This window comes from Mesoplodon densirostris, chromosome 5 (genome assembly GCF_025265405.1).
Source record: "Mesoplodon densirostris isolate mMesDen1 chromosome 5, mMesDen1 primary haplotype, whole genome shotgun sequence".
NCBI classification, from domain to species: domain Eukaryota; kingdom Metazoa; phylum Chordata; class Mammalia; order Artiodactyla; family Ziphiidae; genus Mesoplodon; species Mesoplodon densirostris.
The window spans coordinates 144,752,020-144,773,380 of NC_082665.1; the positions used below are offsets into that span (position 1 = coordinate 144,752,020).

The following is a 21,361-nucleotide window of genomic DNA, read 5'->3' on the forward strand; positions in this document are numbered from 1 at the left end:
TTTATTTTCTACCTAGAGAAGTTTCTTTAGCATTTGTTGTAAAGCTGGTTTGGTGGTGCTGAATTCTCTTAGCTTTTGTTTGTCTGAAAAGCTTTTGATTTCTCCATCGAATCTGAATGAGATTCTTGCTGGGTAGAGTAATCTTGGTTGTAGGTTTTTCTCTTTCATCACTTTAAGTATATCCTGCCACTCCCTTCTGGCCTGCAGAGTTTCTGCTGAAAAATCAGCTGATAACCTTATGGGAATTCCTTTTTATGTTATTTTTTGTTTTTCCCTTGCTGCTTTTAATATTTTTTCTTTGAATTTAATTTTTGTTAGTCTGATTAATATGTATGTGTCTTGGTGTGTTTTTCCTAGGGTTTATCCTGTATGAAATTCTCTTTGCTTCCTGGACTTGGGTGACTGTTTCCTTTCCCATGTTAGGGAAGTCTTCGACTATAATCTCTTCAAATATTTTCTCAGACCCTTTCTTTTTCTCTTCTTCTTCTGGGACCCCTATAATTAGATTGTTGGTGAATTTAGTGTTGTTCCCGAGGTTTCTGAGATTGTCTTCAATTCTTTTCATTCTTTTTTCTTTATTCTGCTCCTCGGCAGTTATTTCCACCATTTTGTCTTCCAGCTCACCTATTTGTTCTTCTGTCTCAGTTATTCTGTTACTGATTCCTTCTAGTGTATGTTTCATTTCATTTATTGTGTTATTCATCTCTGTTTGTTTGTTCTTTAGTTCTTCTGTATCTTTGTTAAACATTTCTTGTATTTTCTCAATCCATGCCTCCATTCTGATTCTGGGATTCTGGATCATCTTTACTATCATTACTCTGAATTCTTTTTCAGGTAGATTGCCTATTTCCTCTTCATTTATTTGGTCTTGTAGGTTTTTACCTTGCTCTTTCGTCTGTGACATATGTTTTTGCCTTCTCTCTCTCTCTCTTTTTTTTTTTTTTTTTTTTAATGAGCGGGAGTGTGTTCCTGTCTTACTGGTTGTTTGGTCTGAGGCTTCCAACACTGGAGTTTGTAGGCTGTTGTGTAGAGCTGGGTCTTGGTGCTGAGATGAGGAACTCGTGAGACCTCACTCCAATGAATATTCCCTGGGGTCTGAGGTTCTCTGTTAGTCCAGTGGTTCCATCACGGAATTCCCACCACAGGAGCTTCAGCCCGACCCCCAGCTAGTGAACCAAGATCCCAAAATCTAAATGGGGTGGCAAGAAAAAAAGAGAGAGAGAAAAATAACAAAGTAAAAGATAAAAGTAGACTAGGAAGCTAACATATATGTTAGAAAGAATACAAAAATAAAAATATAGATGAATCAACAACTGGAAGGTACAACAGTACAATTGTAAAGAGGAGGCGGAGGAAAAGAGGGGGAAAAAAAGGCGGGGGTGGAGGCCTTGGCTGTGGAGGGCGGGGCCTAAGGGCAAGATTTGGGCGGTGGGTGGGGCCTGTGCTCAGGACCCACAGGGCCAGAAAAAGCCCTCAGGGCTGTGTGGGGTGGGGGGTGAGGCTTAGGCTCAAAGGAACAGGAGGGGCCCAGGCGTACCCCCCACCCCTGGTCTCAGAGGGCAGGGGCCTCACCTGGGAGCCCAGCAGGCTCCCTGAGCCTTAGTGGGAGGGGCAAACTCCCTCTGCTCCCCTCCCACTCCTCCTGGAGGGCCCCTCCCACCTGCCTCTCCTGATCTCCCTGGCCTCCCTCCTGTGCCCCCAAGGACCCACACAGCCTCGCGGGGGCTTTGGAGAGCAGGGTCCAGCCTGGGAGCTCAGCAGGCTCCCTGTGCCCACATGGGCGGGGTAAACACCCTCTGCTCCTCTCCCACTACTCCCAGAGGGCCCCTCCCGCCTGCCTATCCTGATCTCCCCGGCCTCCCTCCTATGTCTCTAGGACCCAGGTAGCCTGAAAGAGGCATTGGTTGTGGGGGCTACCGGCCTGGGAGCTCAGCAGGCTCCCTGGGCCAGAGTGGGCCGGGCCGTCGCCCTCTGCTCCTTTCCCTCTCCTCCTGGAGGGCCCCTCCTGCCTGCCTCTCCTGATCTCCCTGGCCTCAGGGGCGCCGATCCTGTCAGGCCTCCACTTCTCCTAGCCCCCGTGTTCCCCCATGTCCTACCGGTTCATTTGGGGGTTCCTGCCATCTCCTTGGGCGTCAGGGTCCCCCACCAGCGGCCGGCAGGCACCCTAGTTGTGGGGCGATGCTAACTTGGCATCTTCGCACACTGCCATCTTGACTCCTATTCTCACATTTTTATTAGGTAGAACAGGTAATATTATTTCCATCTTACAGATTGAAGGAAGCTGGTGCTTAAGTGTGAGGTCACAGAATTAACAAGTAGCGAATAGAGGAGAAAACTCTTCTTCCAGCATTTTTAGATAGTCAAAAATTTAAACACCAAAGCCAGTTTCCAAAAGCAAAGACTTTGTATCAATGTTACCTTAATTTTTATAAGTAGCCACAAAACCCAAAGTATTGACATAGATCAATACTTTATACCTGTTTTTCCTTTACTATTAATCTTTATTGACCATTATATACAATTCTTCTTAGGATAAAAAAGCATTTGAATAGGATAGCATTTACATAAAGTTCAAAACTGACAAGTATAATCTTTAGTGTTAGAAATAAGGTTACATTGGGGAGGGGTAGTAACTGGAAGACAATACAAGGGTTCCCTATTTTTAATTTCTTTTTTCAGGGTCTTTTATGTTTTGCTTAGTAGTGTTCTGTTTCTTGAACTGAGTGTGGATATACATAGGTATGCTCATACTATAAAAATTCGTCAGATTTTATACTTATAAGTTTGCATTTTTCTATATGTCTTATATATCAACAAAAAAATTTTTACTTTAAAAAATGTAAGAATTTATTTATTCATCCTTGCTTGCATCTAAAGAAATTCAGAAATCTTAAAATTACTCATTTCTTTTGGCTTTTTAATATTCAGTCATGTCCAAATACTGAATAATAATTTTAAATTTTAATATTTTAAAAATATTTTCAAATTCTTCTTTCCTCAGCAAAGAAAGAATAATAAGAAGGTTCGAGTGACAGTGAAGCCCCATTTGCTATACAGAGTAAGTTTCCTGTCAGAGAATTCAAAGTTGTTGTTTTTGCTTTGAAAGTATAGAAGGAACAAATGTTTTCAATACGTTAGTAGAAAATCTTCTTAAAATTAGAGTTAATAATAATAATTAAATCTTTCTTCTCTTCAGCCTTTAGAACAGCAACATGGAGTCATTCCTGATCGGGATGCAGAATTTCGTCTCTTTGACCGAGTTGTAAATGTGAGAGAGAACTTTTCCGTTCCAGTTGGCCTTCGGGGCACCATCATAGGAATTAAAGGGGGTAATAACTCAATATTTGACGTGTCTCCAACTGCATTTATATTGTAGAGTGAAACACAAACTTGTGTGTCTTATATGTAAGCAGAAAGCAACTATAAATCAGGAAAAACACTAAATCCTTTTATGTTTTAGTTAAGTTTTTTCCAGCTTTAGGTTTCAGAGAAAATTCTTCTTCTCTATCTTGTGTAATCATCTGGGAAGTGATTTAAAACGTGGGGAAGTTGACGAACGGCTGCTGAAAATTTGGTAGCTTATGTATAGCAGATTAAAATTATCTAAAACCTTGGTGAGAATACATACATGTGTTTTCATGAAACTAAGAGAAACATTTCATTGGGCTTCATCTAACCTTGTTCAGGCCTTTACCTTAATTGTCATTGTAATCTCTTGATATCTGTGGCGATATAAACAAACACGATGCATCAGCTTATTTGTGGTTAAAAGATTTGCATATTTATTTGAATTTTATGAATACAACCAGATATCGTATGTAAAACAAACCTATCAATCTGTTGTACAACAATGTGCATATAGTTAACACTACAATACTATACATTTAAAAAGGGTTACAATGATAAATTTTATATTATGTGTTTTTTACAAAAAAAAAAAGAAAGAAAAATGGGAGTATGGAAAGAAAAGGGAAGAATTAGCTAAGGATCTAAAAATGCCTCAAAGGGCTGCCTAGCTTTGCAACATAGATTCCAAAAAAAAGTCAATCCAACATGAAGCAGCAAATCAGGTACCTAGAGGTCAGAGCGCTGGCAGCACCGTCCCTCCATACCCCAGGCACTCAACCTTGGTCTCACTGCCAGAAAGAAGGAAGAGCAGACAGGCCATGAGCCTAAGAGAGCTGCTCATTTATTGCCAACAGTGTGCCCGGCACTTTTACATTTTGCATTTAACCCTCCCAACCACCTGAGAGGGAGATATTATTTCCTCACCTAAGAGTTTAAGTGACTTGCCTGAATTTACACAAATAAGTGGCAGAGCTGGGATTTGAACTCTTTGCCCTGATTCTTTTCTAACTTTGAGCAATGGTTCTCCACATTTGCACATCTTCTTGGGGTCTGCCTCTAAAAAGAGAATTTTCTTCCCTGATTTTTCTTTGAATTTTTTGGGATATATTTCTGGTGCTGAAAATGGAGGCGGGAAGGGTAAGTAGGTTAAGCCCAGGCTGAGTATGGTAAAGGTCAGATAGGTGCAGTGAAGCAACCCTCCTGCTGCTATCTGTTCAGCCTCAGGCATTGGCAGTTCAAATGTTGAGCTTATTGGATTGTACTCTAATTAGATTGTCCTGAAAAAGCCTTAGGACCCTGATAACATAGAAGTTTCCTTTCTTCTGACAACCCCTGTCAGTAGTAGTGACGACTTGGAATTTTGTCTTGACAAAAATTTTAAAGCTATACCTACTCTGAGTGGGGAAAGCTCTGTCATTGATTAACCATGTCTGCCATGGACATGGAATATAACGGGAAATATTTGTCTTACTGCCTTCAGCTGATACCTCATCTCTGTTGTCATCTCCACTAAAGGGGGTGAGCAATCCTCTTGTCAATAATCTTTTGAGTAAGTGGCTCCTCCCTCAGACGGGAAACAGAAACTTAGAAAGTGGACCTTCAGCAGAGAAACTCCTGCCTCCCATTGAGCCCCACTTTCTTGGGTTTAGATTTTAGGTAAAAGTGTCAGGTGAAAGGTACAGCCAGATGGGGGAGAATGAGTAAGCTCTGCAGGCCTGGTTTCGTTTGGGCAATGAGGGACCAAGAATGAGGGAGACATCCCCCAGCCCCTAACGTAGTATCAGGTATGGTATTAGCGTTCTCCCGAGAAACAGAACCAATAGCTTGGAAAGGGGTGGGGATAGAGATGGGGAGAGAAAGAGAGAGAGAGAGAGTCAATTCTGAAGTTATGTGATAGACTCTATTATTAATTTGGGCTTAGAATTCAAATATTATTGTAGCTAATTATTTCACTTTATCTTGGCATTTTAGTAAATTTAAACTTTCCAGTTATATCCCATCATCCTCTCTGCTAAAGTTTATTCTTTTCTGTTCCTCCTTACGTTTATTGCACCACAGTCTTTCTCAGGTGTCTCATGTCTCGGTCATGGCATCCATTATCTACCAAGTCATCTCAGCCAGAACTTTGGAGTAATCTTTGACATCTCTGTTCTTTTTGTCTACACAGGTCACAAACTCCTGCCAGTTCTATCTAGTAGTATATCCATTCTCTCCATTCCGTTCCTTTCATTACTGCCATGTCTTCAAATCTTCATTTCCTTTGTCTGATTGTAAGACCTTCTAAACTGCAAATTCCAAAGTTATTTCTTTTATTAACTCTCTTTTTATGAATAATTTCCAACATACACCAAAACAGAGAGAAAAATATAATTAATTCTCACAGCATCTAATTTAAAATAGTATTATTTTACTTTAAGTTAATACCAGTAAGGTAATCTGTGAGCTTATTTTCTTTTCATTCACTCTCTGTATTGATAGTTGTAATGCTTCTTATACCCCAAAAACTTACATGCTGATTTTTCTTTTATTGTATGATTCTTCCATCTCTCTCTTTTTTAAACAGCTAATAGAGAAGCTGATGTACTATTTGAAGTGTTATTTGATGAAGAATTTCCTGGAGGTTTAACAATAAGGTTTGTATTTCCAGATGATAATTAACACTTTGTAAATATGCCCATGTGGCCAATAACTACATTACTTGTTTATTTGTCCACAATTTCAGTTCCTAGTATGTACAAGACATCATACTTGCTACCAGGGGTGTAACAGTGAATAAGACAGACATGGTTTCTACCCTCATGGAGCTTTCATTTTAGTAGGGGGGATACATTGGGTTGGCCAAAAAGTTCGTTCAGGTTTTTGGTACCATCTTATGAAAAACCCGAATGAACTTTTTGGCCAACCCAATAATTAACTTACTGCAATATTACTTTTTAAATTAAATGTGACAAGTGCTGGGAAGAAGTATTTCAGGTGTCTATAAGAGTGTGATCTGTCCTGAGAGTTCTAGAAAGGCTTTCTTTAAGCAGTGACGTTTAAAATGGGACATGAAGAATAGGTAACTGGGGCCTCCCTGGTGGCGCAGTGGTTAAGAGTCCGCCTGCCGATGCAGGGGATACGGGTTCATGCCCCGGTCTGGGAGGATCCCATATGCCGCGGAGTGGCTGGGCCCGTGAGCCATGGCCGCTGGGACTGCGCATCCGGAGCCTGTGCTCCGCAACGGGAGAGGCCACAACAGTGAGAGGCCCACATACCGCAAAAAGAAGAAGAAAAAAAAAAAAAAAAAAAAAGAATAGGTAACTGGAGGAAGAGTGACAAGTGGTCAGGAAGAAAGAATAGCATATGCAACAGAGGACATTTTCCCTCATTTTAAAACTAAAAGAATGCAGGTATGTCAACTTCAGCAACTGTGTAAGATGAGAGTAAGGGAGAAGAGCAAGGACCACACTGTGCAGGAACTGGTAAGCCACTTTCAGGACATGCTAAGGATCTTGGTATCTTGGTCTTTATCATTAAAGCAATGTGAAGCCATCAAAATCAGAAATGTGACATGATCAGATTTGCATTTTTTTATGGTTAAATAACTTGAGGAATAGAAACGTTCTTTGAATTGTGACATTTTAAGTCTTTGTCATTTGTTTTAGTGGAGTTATGGGTGCTCAAGCTAGATTGGGTTGGTTTGAGGAGTGAATGGCAGGTGGAACAAGGGAGGCAAGAAACTGAGCTGACCCTTGAGAAGTTTGACCATGAAGGGGAGAAAAGATAACTGGGGGTGAGGAGGTTTAAAGGAAGAGGATTGGATTGTTTGTTTTTAATTTAACATGGCAGAGACTTGTTCAAGTCTATTTTGGGGAGCATTATAGAAAGAAAGTTTAAAGTTATAGGAAAAAGATCCTGTTAGAATGAGAGGTGCCGTGGAATATTAGAAAGTGGGGGCTCTTTCACTTAACCTTTGTGTTACCTTAGGTAGGTTAGTTAAAAGCATTCTGACCCTCAATTTCCTCATCTATAATGAAGATGTGCACTTCACTAGGTGATTGTGAGGGTTAAATGAAATCCTTTCCAGTTTTCCTTTCTCCCTTCTAAACACCAACTGGAAAACTGAACTGAAGTCAGCTTAGTTTCTTTTTCCCCTCTGTTTTGATTAGTGGTAATTAAATAAAAAATTAATTACTCTTATTTAGCCTATTTGCATAAAATCACAATCTTCAGTCCTTACAAGGAGTGATCACGTTCAGAATACTATTATTGCTTTGCAACTTGAATGTGCCTATTACCCAAAGACTTTACTGTCTGCACTCTTAAATGCAGCAGCAGGGTCTGGATCCCATATCTGATTTTATTTTTCATGAAAATGTTTGATTACCAATAACTTTAGGCGAAATGACTTTGAAATATATTTTTAAGATGATTAACTTTTTTCTCAGGGTTTTTTTTTTTCCTCTCCTAGGTAGAGACACTGGATTTCTTGACTGACTGAGAGCTGTGTAAAAGATTACATGCCTGCAATATATTCATTTCTATAATGCAGAAGCTTAAACTATAGTTCTCACAAAAATATTTTCTAGAAATCTTACAAAGATTTCTCATGAAAGAATTCTACTTCCCCCTGATCTCAGAATATAAGAAAATTACTTTCTAAAGAGGTGATAGAGTTGAAAACTTTTGACCAGAGAAGGCTTATTTTAATATCTAAACACTTTTATCAAGGCCAGGAAGGAAGGAAATCACAAATACTTGTCTCTTAGCCTTCCCAGTTCTGGAACATTAAGATGGGAAGATGAGGATAAAAAGAGCTGGACTCAACAATTGATCAGGAGACAAGAGTGATCAAAGCTAACATTTGCCCTGTTGCATAGGTAGAGCCACACTAGCTCCACACGGGGTAGCTTCATAACCTTTAAAGAAGTTTGACATTTAATTCATGAATTTTTGGTTAACTCAGCTATTATGTTGCAAGCCTTCTGAGGACTAACTAACACACACACAACTATACCTCTAGAACATGTTTTCCCCCACTTAGTAGCACTGAATACTCTATTCAGAAACTTTTCAGAAATCTTATAAATTAAGACCTTTCTATGATTTCAAGTGCCTCTACTGAATTTAAAAGTAATATTTCTTAATTCGGATTACGGACTATGCACCCCAAAATTATTTGATTCTTTTAGCTCCCTTTAGTATTAATTTCCTCTGACCCTGATCAAACTTTTTACTTTTAGGTGCTCACCTGGTAGAGGTTATCGGCTGCCAACAAGTGCCTTGGTGAACCTTTCTCATGGGAGTCGCTCTGAAACAGGAAATCAGAAGTTGACAGCCATTGTGAAACCACAGCCAGCTGTGAATCACTATAGCACAAGTTCATCAATTTCATCTGGGCATTTGGGAGGTCTGAACCATTCCCCTCAATCACTTTTTGTTCCTACTCAAGTAAGACTTTTATTTAAATAATGATCTTGAAAATATCTGTTTTCTCTTTATATATTTACTTGGTAGACTAACACTTATTTTGTCTTATATCACCCAAATGTCTTATATTATCTCCTACAAAATGACATTAATTTGAAAGGTAAGGGAGAGGACTATATCATATTTATCAAAAGCAATTTTCAAATTCCCACCATATAACTCATGGGTGATTTCCTTTATTTCATCTTCCTGAGGGCAAAACTTGAATTGTTTTGTGTGAGATACTTAACTTTATTTAATTCCATGGCCCCAAATTTTAACCAAACTTTTTGTTTTGTTTGTTTTGTTTTGTTTTTAAACATCTTTATTGGAGTATAATTGCTTTACATTGTTGTGTTAGTTGCTGCTGTATAACAAAGTGAATCAGCTATACGTATACATATATCGCCATATCCCCTCCCTCTTGAGTCTCCCTCCCACCCTCCCTATCCCACCCCATCACAAAGCACCGAGCTGATCTCCCTGTGCTATGCAGCTGCTTCCCACTAGCTATCTATTTTACATTTAACCGAACTTTTTAATCCAAATAGCACATATTTATTATAGACTAATTAGAAAACAGATAAGTAGATGATAACAAAGGAAACAAGCAAAAATCCTCTCAAATCTCATAGGTAACCACTGTCAAATTTTGGTGCATATTTTTCTAGATTTTTAATTTGCATGAAATCAGTTCTCCATAAGTAATAGCTAATTTTTTTAATCAGATTATTTTTGTGTAAGGTAAACATTTTTTTAATTTTTTTTAAATTTCATTTATCTTTGGCTGCGTTGGGTCTTCGTTGCTGCACGCAGGCTTTCTCTAGTTGCAGCGAGCGGGGGCTACTTTGTTGTGGTGTGCAGCCTTCTCATTGCAGTGGCTTTTCTTGTTGCGGAGCACGGGCTCTAGGTGCACAGGCTTCAGTAGTTACAGCACACGGGCCCTAGAGCATGCGGGCTTCAGTAGTTGTGGTGCATGGGCTCAGTAGTTGCGGTGCATGGGCTCTAGAGCACAGGCTCAGTAGTTGTGGTGCACGGGTTTGGTTGCTCCGCGGCATGTGGGATCTTCCTGGACCAGGGATCGAACCTGTGTCCCCTGCATTGGAGGTGGATTCTTAACCACTGCACCACCAGGGAAGTCCCAAAAAATTTTTAAATAAATATTATTAAATGTTAGCTTGAATAAGATAATATGCCAGTACACTGGAAGACCAAAAAAAAATCTTTTGGTGGGATATTGATTCAGTATAATCTTTTATAGCATTTGTTATGCTTTAAATATTTTTTAATAACCAATTACATCTGTAGAAGAACATTTTCACTCCAGCAGTATACTTTTATGGTTACTATACTGAGCTCCAGAAAAAAACGAACTGAGATCACAGATAATGAAATTTAAATATCCTGTCTACTGCTAAATAGCTTTAATAAATAAATTATTTGATTTTTAGTCTGAATCTTTATTTTTTCATGTTTCAGTTTTCCTTAAGAAGTTTTTTGTACTTTCCCAGGTACCTGCTAAAGATGATGATGAATTTTGCAACATTTGGCAATCCTTACAGGGATCTGGAAAGGTTCAACACTTTCAGCCACCTCTACAAGAGAAGGTTAGTATACCTTGCTTGATGGACATTTAATTTTTTTTAATTTAATTTTTATTTCTATTTTAGGTATGCAGTGATTAATTTTCCTCCTGAAATCTCATAAAATAGAAATAACACTTTGATCTTGAATTTTCATAGTTTCTTAGGCTACATGTGTTTTTGAACTAATGAATAAGAATGTAGACAATTTTTCTTTTTAATAGAGGCTTTAATGGCACTCATTAACTTATTCACTTCCACTTGAATGTATAGGTTTATGCTGGCAGTTGGTTGTCTTAAATGTGAATGAGCAAATTCACATTCCTTGATAGAGTTTAAGAAGAGGAAAGAAATTCTGCTAAAAGAGTAGACTCAGGCACCAAAAAAAAAGGAAAAAGAAAAGGAATGAATTCCTACTACATTTTTTGCTAATTACTAACCTAACTTCTCAGCTTAGGTCAAAAAGGAATGTCCTCTCAGGTTTATAAACCAGTAGCCTGCACCATGAGGGCCTAATTTATTCTAATGTCCTCCCATGATGGTGGCATCATCAGTGCTAGGGAGGGGAAAATAGCAAAGGGAATGTTCGTAAAGTAAACATAAAAAGTGAGAGTGACAACAACACTGTAAGTCAACTGTACTTCATTTTAAATAAATAATAATAAAGTGGGAAAAATAATCTAAACAAAGTAAAAAAAAAAGTGAGAGTTACAACACACAGGTCACTTCTGCCAATATGCTATTTTAAGTTTTCCTTAGATCATTCATAAATCTTTCTACATAAATGTAATCCATAACCAGATTTTTAAACCCTCTTTTCCTCTTATTTATTTAATACAGCTAATTCCTCAAGAGTGCTTTTTTATCATTCATTCATTCAACATGTATTTATTAAGTGCCTACCATGTGCCAGGCATTGTTCTATGCACTGAGAATATAGCTGCAAACAAAACAAAAATCCTGGCTCTCATACAGTTAGTACTGTAGGGAGGACAGGACAATAAATAAGACCAAAAAAAAAAGGTATATTAGATGATAATATAAGTTTGAGAAAAATTGCAGGGAAGCAGGATAGGGAATTTTGGGGAGGGGGAAGACAAGGTTTTGCAGGGGTTTTGTTTTCTTGTTGGTTTTTTAGGGGGTTTTTTGTTTTTGTTTTTTTGCTTTGTTGATTTGTTTGTTTTCTGGTTTTGAGTTTTTTGTTTTTATTTTTGGTTGTGCTGGGTCTTGGTTGCAGCAGGCAGGCTCCTTAGTTGTGGCTCATCAGCTCCTTAGTTGTGGCACGTGGGCTTCTGAGTTGCAGCAGGCAGGTTCCTTAGTGGCAGCTCACGGGCTCCTTAGTTGCGACTTACTGGCTTCTTAGTTACGGCACACGGACTCCTTAGTTGTGACATGCGAACTCTAAGTTGCAGCATGCATGTGGGATCTAGTTCCCTGACCAGGGATCGAAACCAGGCCCCCTGCGTTGGGAGTGTGGAGTCTTAACCACTGCGCCACCAGGGAAATGCCCTGCAGTTTTAAGTGGAATGTTCAGGTAACATGTGAGCAAAGATTTGAATGAAATGAGGAGTGGATATACAGATACCTGAGGGGAGAGTATTCAAGACAAAGTCAAAGTCCCTGTTGGGGGTGGTGATCCCTGGCATACACAAGGATGAGAAGAACATTTGGCTGAATCAGTAGGGTGAGTTGTAGGAAATGTAATTAGAGAGGTAAGAGATTGATACTATGTAGGACCTCCTGGACCATTATAAGGACATTGGCTTTTACTCAGTGAGATAGGGAATCAGCAGAGGGTTTTGCACAGCAGAGTGACATGATTTGACTTATATTTTAATAGGATCACTCTGCCTGCTATCTTGAGAATAGAAGGTAGAGGAACCAAGGTGGAAACAGAGACTAGTTCAGAGACTACTGAAATCATCAAGATAGAGTTGATATTGACTTGGACCAGGGTAGTAGGACCCTGTGAAAAGTGGTCAAATTCTAAACATATTTGGAAGGGATTTCCAGCTGATGATGAATTGGATGTGTGGGTAAAAGAGAAAGAATGTATTAAAGGACGTGACTCTTAAGGTCTGGATAGAGGGGCTGTTAACTGAGATGGGAAAGACTGCAGATCTGGTATGTTTGTCGGGGAAGATCAGTTCAATTTTGGTAAGTTTGAGATGTATACTAAACATTTAAGAAGAGTTATTGGAGTTAGATATTTGAGTGGAGATGTAGAATTGGACATTGAGTCTGAAGGTCATCAGTGTTGTCCAGGCTGGAGAGAGAAATTTGGGAATCATTATATACATGTATATATTCACCCACACATATACATATACATATATGTGTGTATATGTGCATATGTGTGTGTGCATATATGTGTATATATCTATATCTATTTATCTATATCCAAGAAAGTGGATAGATAGACAAAAAGTTCAACAACTTAGCCTTAGAGCATTCCATCCTTCAAGAGTCAGTGAGATTAGGTGGAACTAACAAGACTGAGAAGGAATGGCTGGTGAGATGGGAAGAAAACCAGGGAAGGGTGGTTTCTAGATGCCACGTGAAGAACAGATGTCAGAGAGAACAGAGTAATCAACTGTGTCAAACGCTGCTGATGGATCAGTTAAGATGAAAACTGAGAATCGACTATGCACAGAATTTAGCACACAAAGGCCATTGGGAACCTTGACAAGAACAGTTTCAGTTAAGTGATAGGAGCGAAATACTGATTTGAGTGGGTTTAAGAGAAAAGGGGAAGAGAGAAATTGGAGGCAGCAAATATGGGTAATTCTTTCAAGGAGTTTTGCTCTAAGAGAAAACATTACCCTGAGTCTCTCCTCTTTCCTTTCCCTATTTGTTCAGGTGCTTTGTTAACCTCTGTTCTTCCAGCCTTTCACTGGGGGCCGTTCCCTAAAACGCAACAGTTTTCTTTTCCCTTTTGCCTTATTCCTTGACTGGTGACTTTGGGTCTTACTTCTCTGCTAATTACCACTTAATCTATGTCTCTAATTCCAACCTCTCAATCAAGATCTAACCCAATATCTCCAACTTTCTAGAAGACAGGTATAGATGGATGCTCCGCCATCACCTCAACTTCAAGATATCTCACAACTGACCTCATCTAAAGCCTCTTCTCTTATCCTTGTTTTCTAACACAACCATTTACTCAGGCATATAATCTGAAAAGCATGAAGTCAAAAATTTTTGCTTCTTCTCTCTAATATTTTTTGCATTGAGTTCCCAAATCTTTTTACCCCTTCTCAGTTTTTACAACTGGACCTTAAATTGTCATCCCAGCCCTAGACTAACCTCCTCTCTGTGCTTCCTGTTTCTTATGTCTTTCCTTTCTAGTCCTTCTTACATAGTACTTCCTACCTAATCTTTCCTAAAGATCCTTTCACCAGTGTTGCTCAATCATGGCATAACTGAGCAACGTATCTAATAATTAATAAGGACTCCTGCTTTTGAACTCAGTTTATGCCCTGTGGCAGTGTAGTGAAGATAAATCTGGGATTAGACTCAGAATCAGGAAATCAGGTTTTGTGCCTCAAGTTGCACAAATCTAATTTCCCTGGGCTTCTGTGGCCTCGTGTATAAAATTAAGGCTTGGACTTAGATGAACTCTGAGGTCTTTTTCAGCCCTCAAATAGTGTTGTTCAAATACTCTAGAATGTATAGGGCTTCCTGTTTAATACTAGTGGAATTCAACCTCAACTCAAACTAATATTTAGGCTTTCTATAATCCAACTCTGCATAGTTCTTATATAAAGTATGTCAACTATTTGGTAAAATGGTCTGTTCTAATCAGATTGGTCTCCTAACTTTCCCTTTCCCATAAACAGGTAATTTCCATTTCAGATTATGTGTTTGCATTGTTCCTTCTACTTAGAATGCCCTTTCCTCTCTCACTGCCAAAAAGTCTACTAGCTATTACCACCAATTTCCTTGAGATGGAACACCACACTTGATATTATATTTCCTCAGAATCTTCTGTATGCATCTCTTATTATTAGGTGCTATTTCATTATTTATATCAGCTGAACACTCCCATGTTTTATCTCCTGTATATTCTAAGAATTATGAGCCACCACATATAACACTTATATCCATGAAGCCTTAATAAGCAGCCTGGAATTCATCTGATAAGCAAATTACAGAGAACATGATTTTTTTTAAAAAAAAAAAAAAGGTATTCAAGCTTCTGGAAAAGGCAAAACTGTAGAGTCAGTAAAAATATCAGTGGTTGCCAGGGATTATTGGGAATGGGAGAGATGAATTGGTGGAGCACAGAAAATTTTTAGAGCATTGAATATGCTCTGTATGATACTATAGTGATGGATACATGTCGTTACACATTTGTCCAAACCCATAGAATATATAACACCAAGAGTGAACCCAATGTAAAATAAGGACTTGGGGTAACGATTATACGTCATTGTAGGTTCATCAGTTGTCACAAATGCACCACTCCAGTGGGGATGCTGATAATGGGGAAGGCTATGCATGTGTGGGGTGGGAGGTATAGGGGAAATCTCTGTACCTTCCTCTCAGTATTGGTGTGAACCTAAAACTGCTCTTTCAAAAAGTCTTCAAGGGCTTCTGGTGGCGCAGTGGTTAAGAATCCACCTGCCAACGCAGGGGACACGGGTTCGAGCCCTGGTCTGGGAAGATCCCACATGCCACAGAGCAACTAAGCCCGTGCGCCACAACTACTGAGCCTGTGCTCTAGAGCCCGCAAGCCACAACTACTGAGCCCGTGTGCCACAACTACTGAAGCCCGCGTGCCTAGAGCCCATGCTCCACCACAAGAGAAGCCACCGCAATGAGAAGCCCACGCACCGCAACAAAGAGTAGCCCCCGCTCGCCGCAACTAGAGAAAGCCCACACCCAGCAACAAAGACCCAACACAGCCAAAAATAAATAAATAAATTTATATATTTTTTAAAGTCTTTAAAAAAAACATTCAAGTCTTTATTGGCAGAATATGACAATGTGACTGACACAAATAGCTTTATGTAGACATCAAACAGAATAACTCAAAAAAACATACTTAAAAGTAGGATATTTTCTTTCTAATTAAACTTAGGGCACTTTTTCTCTGAAATGGTACTGTGAACATGGATTTTAGAGTGACAGCTCAGATATCAGCTCTCCTATTTAGTTCTGTAACCAATTACATTATCACTTTGACCCTCAGTTTACTCCTCTATAACATGGAATCAAAATATACTGTAGCATTTTTATGATTATAGCATTATTATAATGATGTTAATATAATGGATGCAAAGTACGTCTTAACCATGCCTGGCACATACTAGACACACAGTATTCGTTCACACCAATTTATTGATCCTGCTGTTCTAATTCCCTTCTTTAGAGTCAGAATCCCCCACCAGCCATTGTGCTGTGTGGATGGAAATCTCTTGGTCCTTTTTTTTAAAGAGTAAAGAGCCCTAGATGTTCTTGTGCATATGAGCTCATGAGACCTTCCTTCACACTTTGGTGCATATCACAACTATTTTTTGGAGCATGTCCACTGCCAACGAAGACACGATGTGCCTTTGTACCCAGTGTTCATTCGTCTGTGCTCAGAAAAAAATAAATAGGGCCCACCAAAAGCAAAATTGTGTAATCATTGTAAAGTGATTAATTTGTATTGAACATCTCCAGCCCCTACTTCTGCTTCCCCTTCCCACTTCAGCTGTGGCAAGTTATCTGTCTCTTTTTGCCTTCAGGCCTCTTCTCCCTATCAGAAAGCAAAAGGATCTGCTGTGATCTTTATATGAAACTTACTCATGTCATTTTGCTAATTTTGTCCATTCATGCACTGTCTCAATTACAGTAGCTTTATAATCAGTCTTGCTATCTGGTAGTAGTAATAGTCTTCCAGCATTTGAAAACCTTGACATTATAAATATTAATTAATAAAAACCAGGTATTAGGAGAAAGGATGTGAAAGGGCTAATAATATCCTCAACTTTTATAACATAGGGACAGGAATGATGAATTTTTAAAAACTCTAATGGAAATTTTTAAAACAACAAAGTCAAGAAAATAGTATAATAAATCTACATGTACCCATCCTTTACCTTGAACATGTCCAGTTCTGTTTCTTCCATGATACCTATTCATTTCCTATCCCCACATACCCCAGAGATAGGATTATTTTGAAACAAATCTAGAGGCATCTTTAGAGGCTGATATTTCTGTTATGAAGAAACATTCACCTAAAGTTTAATCTTTAGTTTCTGTATTAACTTCAAACAAAATTAGATTGAATTCTTTCTACTGAAAGCATTTTTGTAAAATGATTGTTTTCTGTGTACCTTACTATCTAACCAATGCATAGAGAATCGTCTGGAGTGGTGATCATAATGTTAATAATGGTTATTTTGGGGGAGGTAGAATTTGAGTGGTTTTCTTAAATTCTCTATGCTTTTCTGCATTCCTTAAATCTTTTTCTAGTGAGCTCTATAACTTTTATAAAAATAATAAAGTATTTATTAAGCATTGAGGAAGAGAAGTGGTTTTAATATTAAGAGTTTGTTTAAATCATTTATAAGAATTTTAATTTTCAGGGTGCAGTTCTACCTCAAGAAATAAGTCAAGTAACTCAACATCACAAATCTGGCTTTAATGAGAACAGTGTGAAGCAAAGAAAACATGAGCCTCACAGAAAATGTAAGTTATGAGTTAGAAAGTATACTTGTGGTGCTAACTGCTTCCTTTTATTTTTATTAATTAACAACTTTATTGAGTTATAATTCATACATGATAAAATTCATCCTTTTAAAGTATATACAATCAGTGTTTTTTGGTGTTTTCACAAAGTTGTACAACCAATGCCGCTGTCTAAATTTAGAACAATTTCATCTCCCCAAAAGGAAATACCATACTTATTAGTAGTGATTCCTGTAGCCCTGGCAACCACTAATTTACTTCTGCCTCTATGGATTGACCTATTCTGGATATTTCATGTAAACAGAACCATAAAATATGTGACCTTTGAGACTGGCTCCTTTCACTTGGCATAATCTTTTCAAGGTTCATCCATGTTGTAGCATGTATCAGTGCTTCATTCCTTTCTACAGCTGAACAATATTCTATAGTATGAATACTACATTTTGTTTATCCATTCATCCATTGATGGACATCTGGATTGTTTCCACCTTTGGGCTGTAATAAATAATGCTGCTGTGGATGTTTATGTACAAGTTTTCATGTGAACATACGTTTGCAGTTCTCTTGGGTATATATGAATGAATGGAATAACTGAGTCATGTGTTAACTCTATGCTTAACTTTTTGTGGAACTACCGAACTGTTTTCCAAAGTAGCTGTACCATTTTACATTCCCACCAGCAATATATGAGGATCCAATTTCTTTTTTTCCATAACACTTGTTATTATCCATCTTTTTTATTATAGCCATCCTAGTGAATGTAAAGTGGAGTCTCCTTGTGGTTTCCATTTGTAATTCATTAATGACTAATAGTGTTGAACATTTTTTCATGTGCTTATTGGCTGTTTGTATATCTTCTTTGGAGAAATATATATTCAAATCCTTTTCTCATTTTAAAATTGGGTTGTCTTTTTTATTCTTGAGTTGTAAGACTTCTTTTTATATTCTATATCCTATATGCTGAGCAGATATTTGATTTGCAAATATGTGCTCTCATTCTCTGGGTTGTCTTTTAACTTTTTATACAGTGTCCTTGAAGTACAAAAGTTTTTAATTTTCATCAAGTCCGATTTATCTATTTTTTTCTACTTTTTCTTTGTTTGCTTATGCTTTAGGTATCACCTAAGAAACCATTGCCTAATTCAAGGTCACACAAATTTACAGCTATGTTTTCTCCTAAGAGTGTTATAGTTTTAGCTGTAATGTTTAGGTCCTTTTTTCTTTCTTTTTTTTTTTTTTTTGTGGTACGCGGGCCTCTCACTGTTGTGGCCTCTCCCGTTGCGGAGCACGGGCTCCGGATGCGCAGGCTCAGCGGCCATGGTTTACGGGCCCAGCCGCTCCACGACATGTGGGATCTTCCCGGACTGGGGCATGAACCCGTGTCCCCTGCATCAGCAGGCGGACTCTCAACCACTGTGCCACCAGGGAAGCTCCTTTTTTCATTTTTGAATAAGTATATACATGGTATGAGATAGGGGTCCGTATTCACTCTTTTGCATATAGATATCTAGTTGTCCCAGAACTATTTGCTAAAAGACAGTTCTTTCCCCATTGAATTCTCTTTGCACTCCATTGAATTGTCTCGGCACCCTTGTCAGAAATCAATTGACCATGGATATATGGGTTTATTTCTAGTTCATCAATTCCATTTCACCTATCTATATGCCATCTTTTTGGAACAATACACCGTCTTCATTACCATAGCTTTGTTATCAGTTTTGAATTTGGGAAGTTTGAATCCTCCAACATTGTTTTTCTTTTTCAAGATGATTTTGTCTGTTCTGGTCTCTTGCATTTCCATATGAATTTTAAGATCAGCTTGTCTATTTCTGCAAATATGGCAGCTGGAATTTTTATAGGGATCATATTGAATCTGTAGACCACTTTGGGTAGTACTGTCATTTAGCAATATTAAGCCTTTCTATTTCTTTCAGCGATGTCTTGTAGCTTTCAGTGTACAAGTCTTGAACTTTTTTTGTTAAATTTATTTCTGAGTATTTTATTCTATGTAATACTATTGTCAGTGGAACTGTGTTCTTAATTTAGTGGGGGGGATATTGTTCATTACTATTTATAGAAATAAAACTGACTTTTGTATATTGATCTTGTATCCTCCAACCTTGTTGAACTTATTTATTTGCCCTAATTTTTTTGGCTTCTGCAAATAGAGATAGTTTTACTTCCTCCTATACAATCTGGATGCCTTTTATTTTTCTTGCCTAATTGCTGTGGATAAAGCCACCAGTACAATGTTGAATAGCCGTGGTGTCACGTTTTATTTTCCTCCTTTTTGCAAGAATTCTTCCTTACCTTCCTCTCTTCCTTTCTTTTCCCCTCTCTGTTCCCTCTCTTCCCTTTCCTTCCCATCTTTGTCCCTTCCTTCCTCTCTCATTTCATCTTCTCCCTCCCCCTTTCATCCCTTCCCCTTACTTCTTTCCTCATCCTCTCTTTCCTCTTTTGTCTCTCCCTCTCTCCCTTCTTCCTTCCTTCCTTCTTTTCTTCTCTTTTCCCTTTCCTCCTTCCTCTTCTAATCCATCCCTTTCACTTTCTTTCTGTTCCCATCATTTCCCCTTAACAGCAATACTAAAATAGCTTCCTAATTGGTCTCCTACTCCTTCTACCTAGCTAATAAGCCACTGCCATATTATAATTTTCTTAAGGCACAATTCTGGTCAGATTCCTACCAGCTCACAACCTTTCTGTGATTGTGCCTATTGCCTACCAGTATAATTCCATAGTCTTCAGTCCTTTGCAGATTGTGGCTGCAGCCTGCTTCTCTAGTTCAATTAAGCTGCATTATACTCCTCAACCACCAGCAGAGCTGGTCTGTTTTTAGTTCCACAAATATTCCTTGCTTTCTGCTTCTACTATTATTTATCTTTTCTCCTATTATTTCCTTTGCTGGAGTACTTAGCCTCTTATTCTGCCCTTTGGAAACCTGCCGTCCTGCAAGGCTCAATTAGATGCCACCTTTCTTTTTCCCTTACTGTTGTCATCTGTGAGTTTCTCTTCTCACCCTCATCTAAATTATAAGTTCCTCAAGATCAGGGCCTTTGTCTCCTTGGAATTCTGTGAATTTTTTACACAGTGCCTTGCTATGGTAAATACTTGGTAAATTTAATTGGTGTGCAGCAAATTTCATTTAACAAAATTTCTGTTTTCTTGTCTCTAGTTAAAGAAGAGTGTAAGAGTCCTAAAACTGAGAGTCGGTCACAAAAAATATCAAATAGGCAGGTAAGCTTCTCAAAATCACATTTCTAGTAGCCCACTTTTTTTTTTCTTTTTTTTTAACAACTTTATTGGAGTACAATTGCTTTACAGTGGTGTGTTAGTTTCTGCTTTATAACAAAGTGAATCAGTTATACATATACATATGTCCCCATATCTCTTCCCTCTTGCCTCTCCCTCCCACCCTCCCTATCCCACCCCTCCAGGTGGTCACAAAGCCCCGAGCTGAGCTCCCTGCACTATGCTGGTAGCCCACTTTTTACTATAGTTGGTGGCTCTGTGGCATCTGACTGAATTTTGCAGCCCTTTCAGCCAGATTCATAAAGTGCATGACAAGAGGGTTGCTGAGCCTCTCAGTCACTTGGATGGGAGGTTGCACAGCTAGAGTCCAAGATTTGGAACTAGAGAGACCTGAAGTTCTGGTTCTGCCATTTAACAGCTAGGTGGCCTTGAGCAATTCACTACACTTCTAACAGCCTCAATTTCTTCATCTTTAAAATGGAGATAAAAATATATCACTTGTGTCTCTCATTATATATAATCTATATATACATAAATACATACAAACATACCTACATATATGCATATATGTGGGTACATTATATGTATAAAATATGTAGAAATATGTTTGTATATTCAATGAAAGTATATGGACCAACATGGCAAAGTTAACAGTTAATTCTGTGGAGTTAGGTTAATGGGGGAAACTGAGATCATTTATGTTTTATTTTATATAGTTTGTTTGATAAGGAGTATGTATATATTTTATAATCAAAAAAAACATTTTAAGTCAAAATATTTATGTACACTTATGTGCATTTCTATATGCATATTATATAACACAAAGTTTTTAAAAATTATATCTCTTATAAGCTATAATATATTACATTTATAAAAGATACCTTAGCAGATATCTTGGCATATAACGGGTTCTTAGCCCATTAATTTTTAGATACCAATAAAGGGTTGAATTGCATGACTTCCAGAGTCATCTCTTTCTGCAACTCTTATGCTATAACTTCCTTTCTTCTAGAGAAGGGGTTTGTAAACTCTTTGTGTCATGGACCTCTTTGGTG

The 21,361-nt window shown here is 38.2% G+C and overlaps 1 protein-coding gene across 3 annotated transcripts in view; it reads left to right on the plus strand.

The window, feature by feature from the left end:
• XRN1 (5'-3' exoribonuclease 1) overlaps positions 1 to 21,361 on the plus strand; it is a 99,035-nt gene that overhangs the window by 65,804 nt on the left and 11,870 nt on the right. For all 3 annotated transcript variants that reach the window (XM_060099574.1, XM_060099576.1, XM_060099575.1), the window contains exons 28-34: positions 3,002 to 3,058; positions 3,197 to 3,329; positions 5,912 to 5,981; positions 8,571 to 8,778; positions 10,308 to 10,403; positions 16,955 to 17,057; positions 20,230 to 20,291. In XM_060099574.1, coding sequence (XP_059955557.1) covers positions 3,002 to 3,058; positions 3,197 to 3,329; positions 5,912 to 5,981; positions 8,571 to 8,778; positions 10,308 to 10,403; positions 16,955 to 17,057; positions 20,230 to 20,291 — 729 coding nt within the window. The remainder of the gene's footprint in view (positions 1 to 3,001; positions 3,059 to 3,196; positions 3,330 to 5,911; positions 5,982 to 8,570; positions 8,779 to 10,307; positions 10,404 to 16,954; positions 17,058 to 20,229; positions 20,292 to 21,361) is intronic.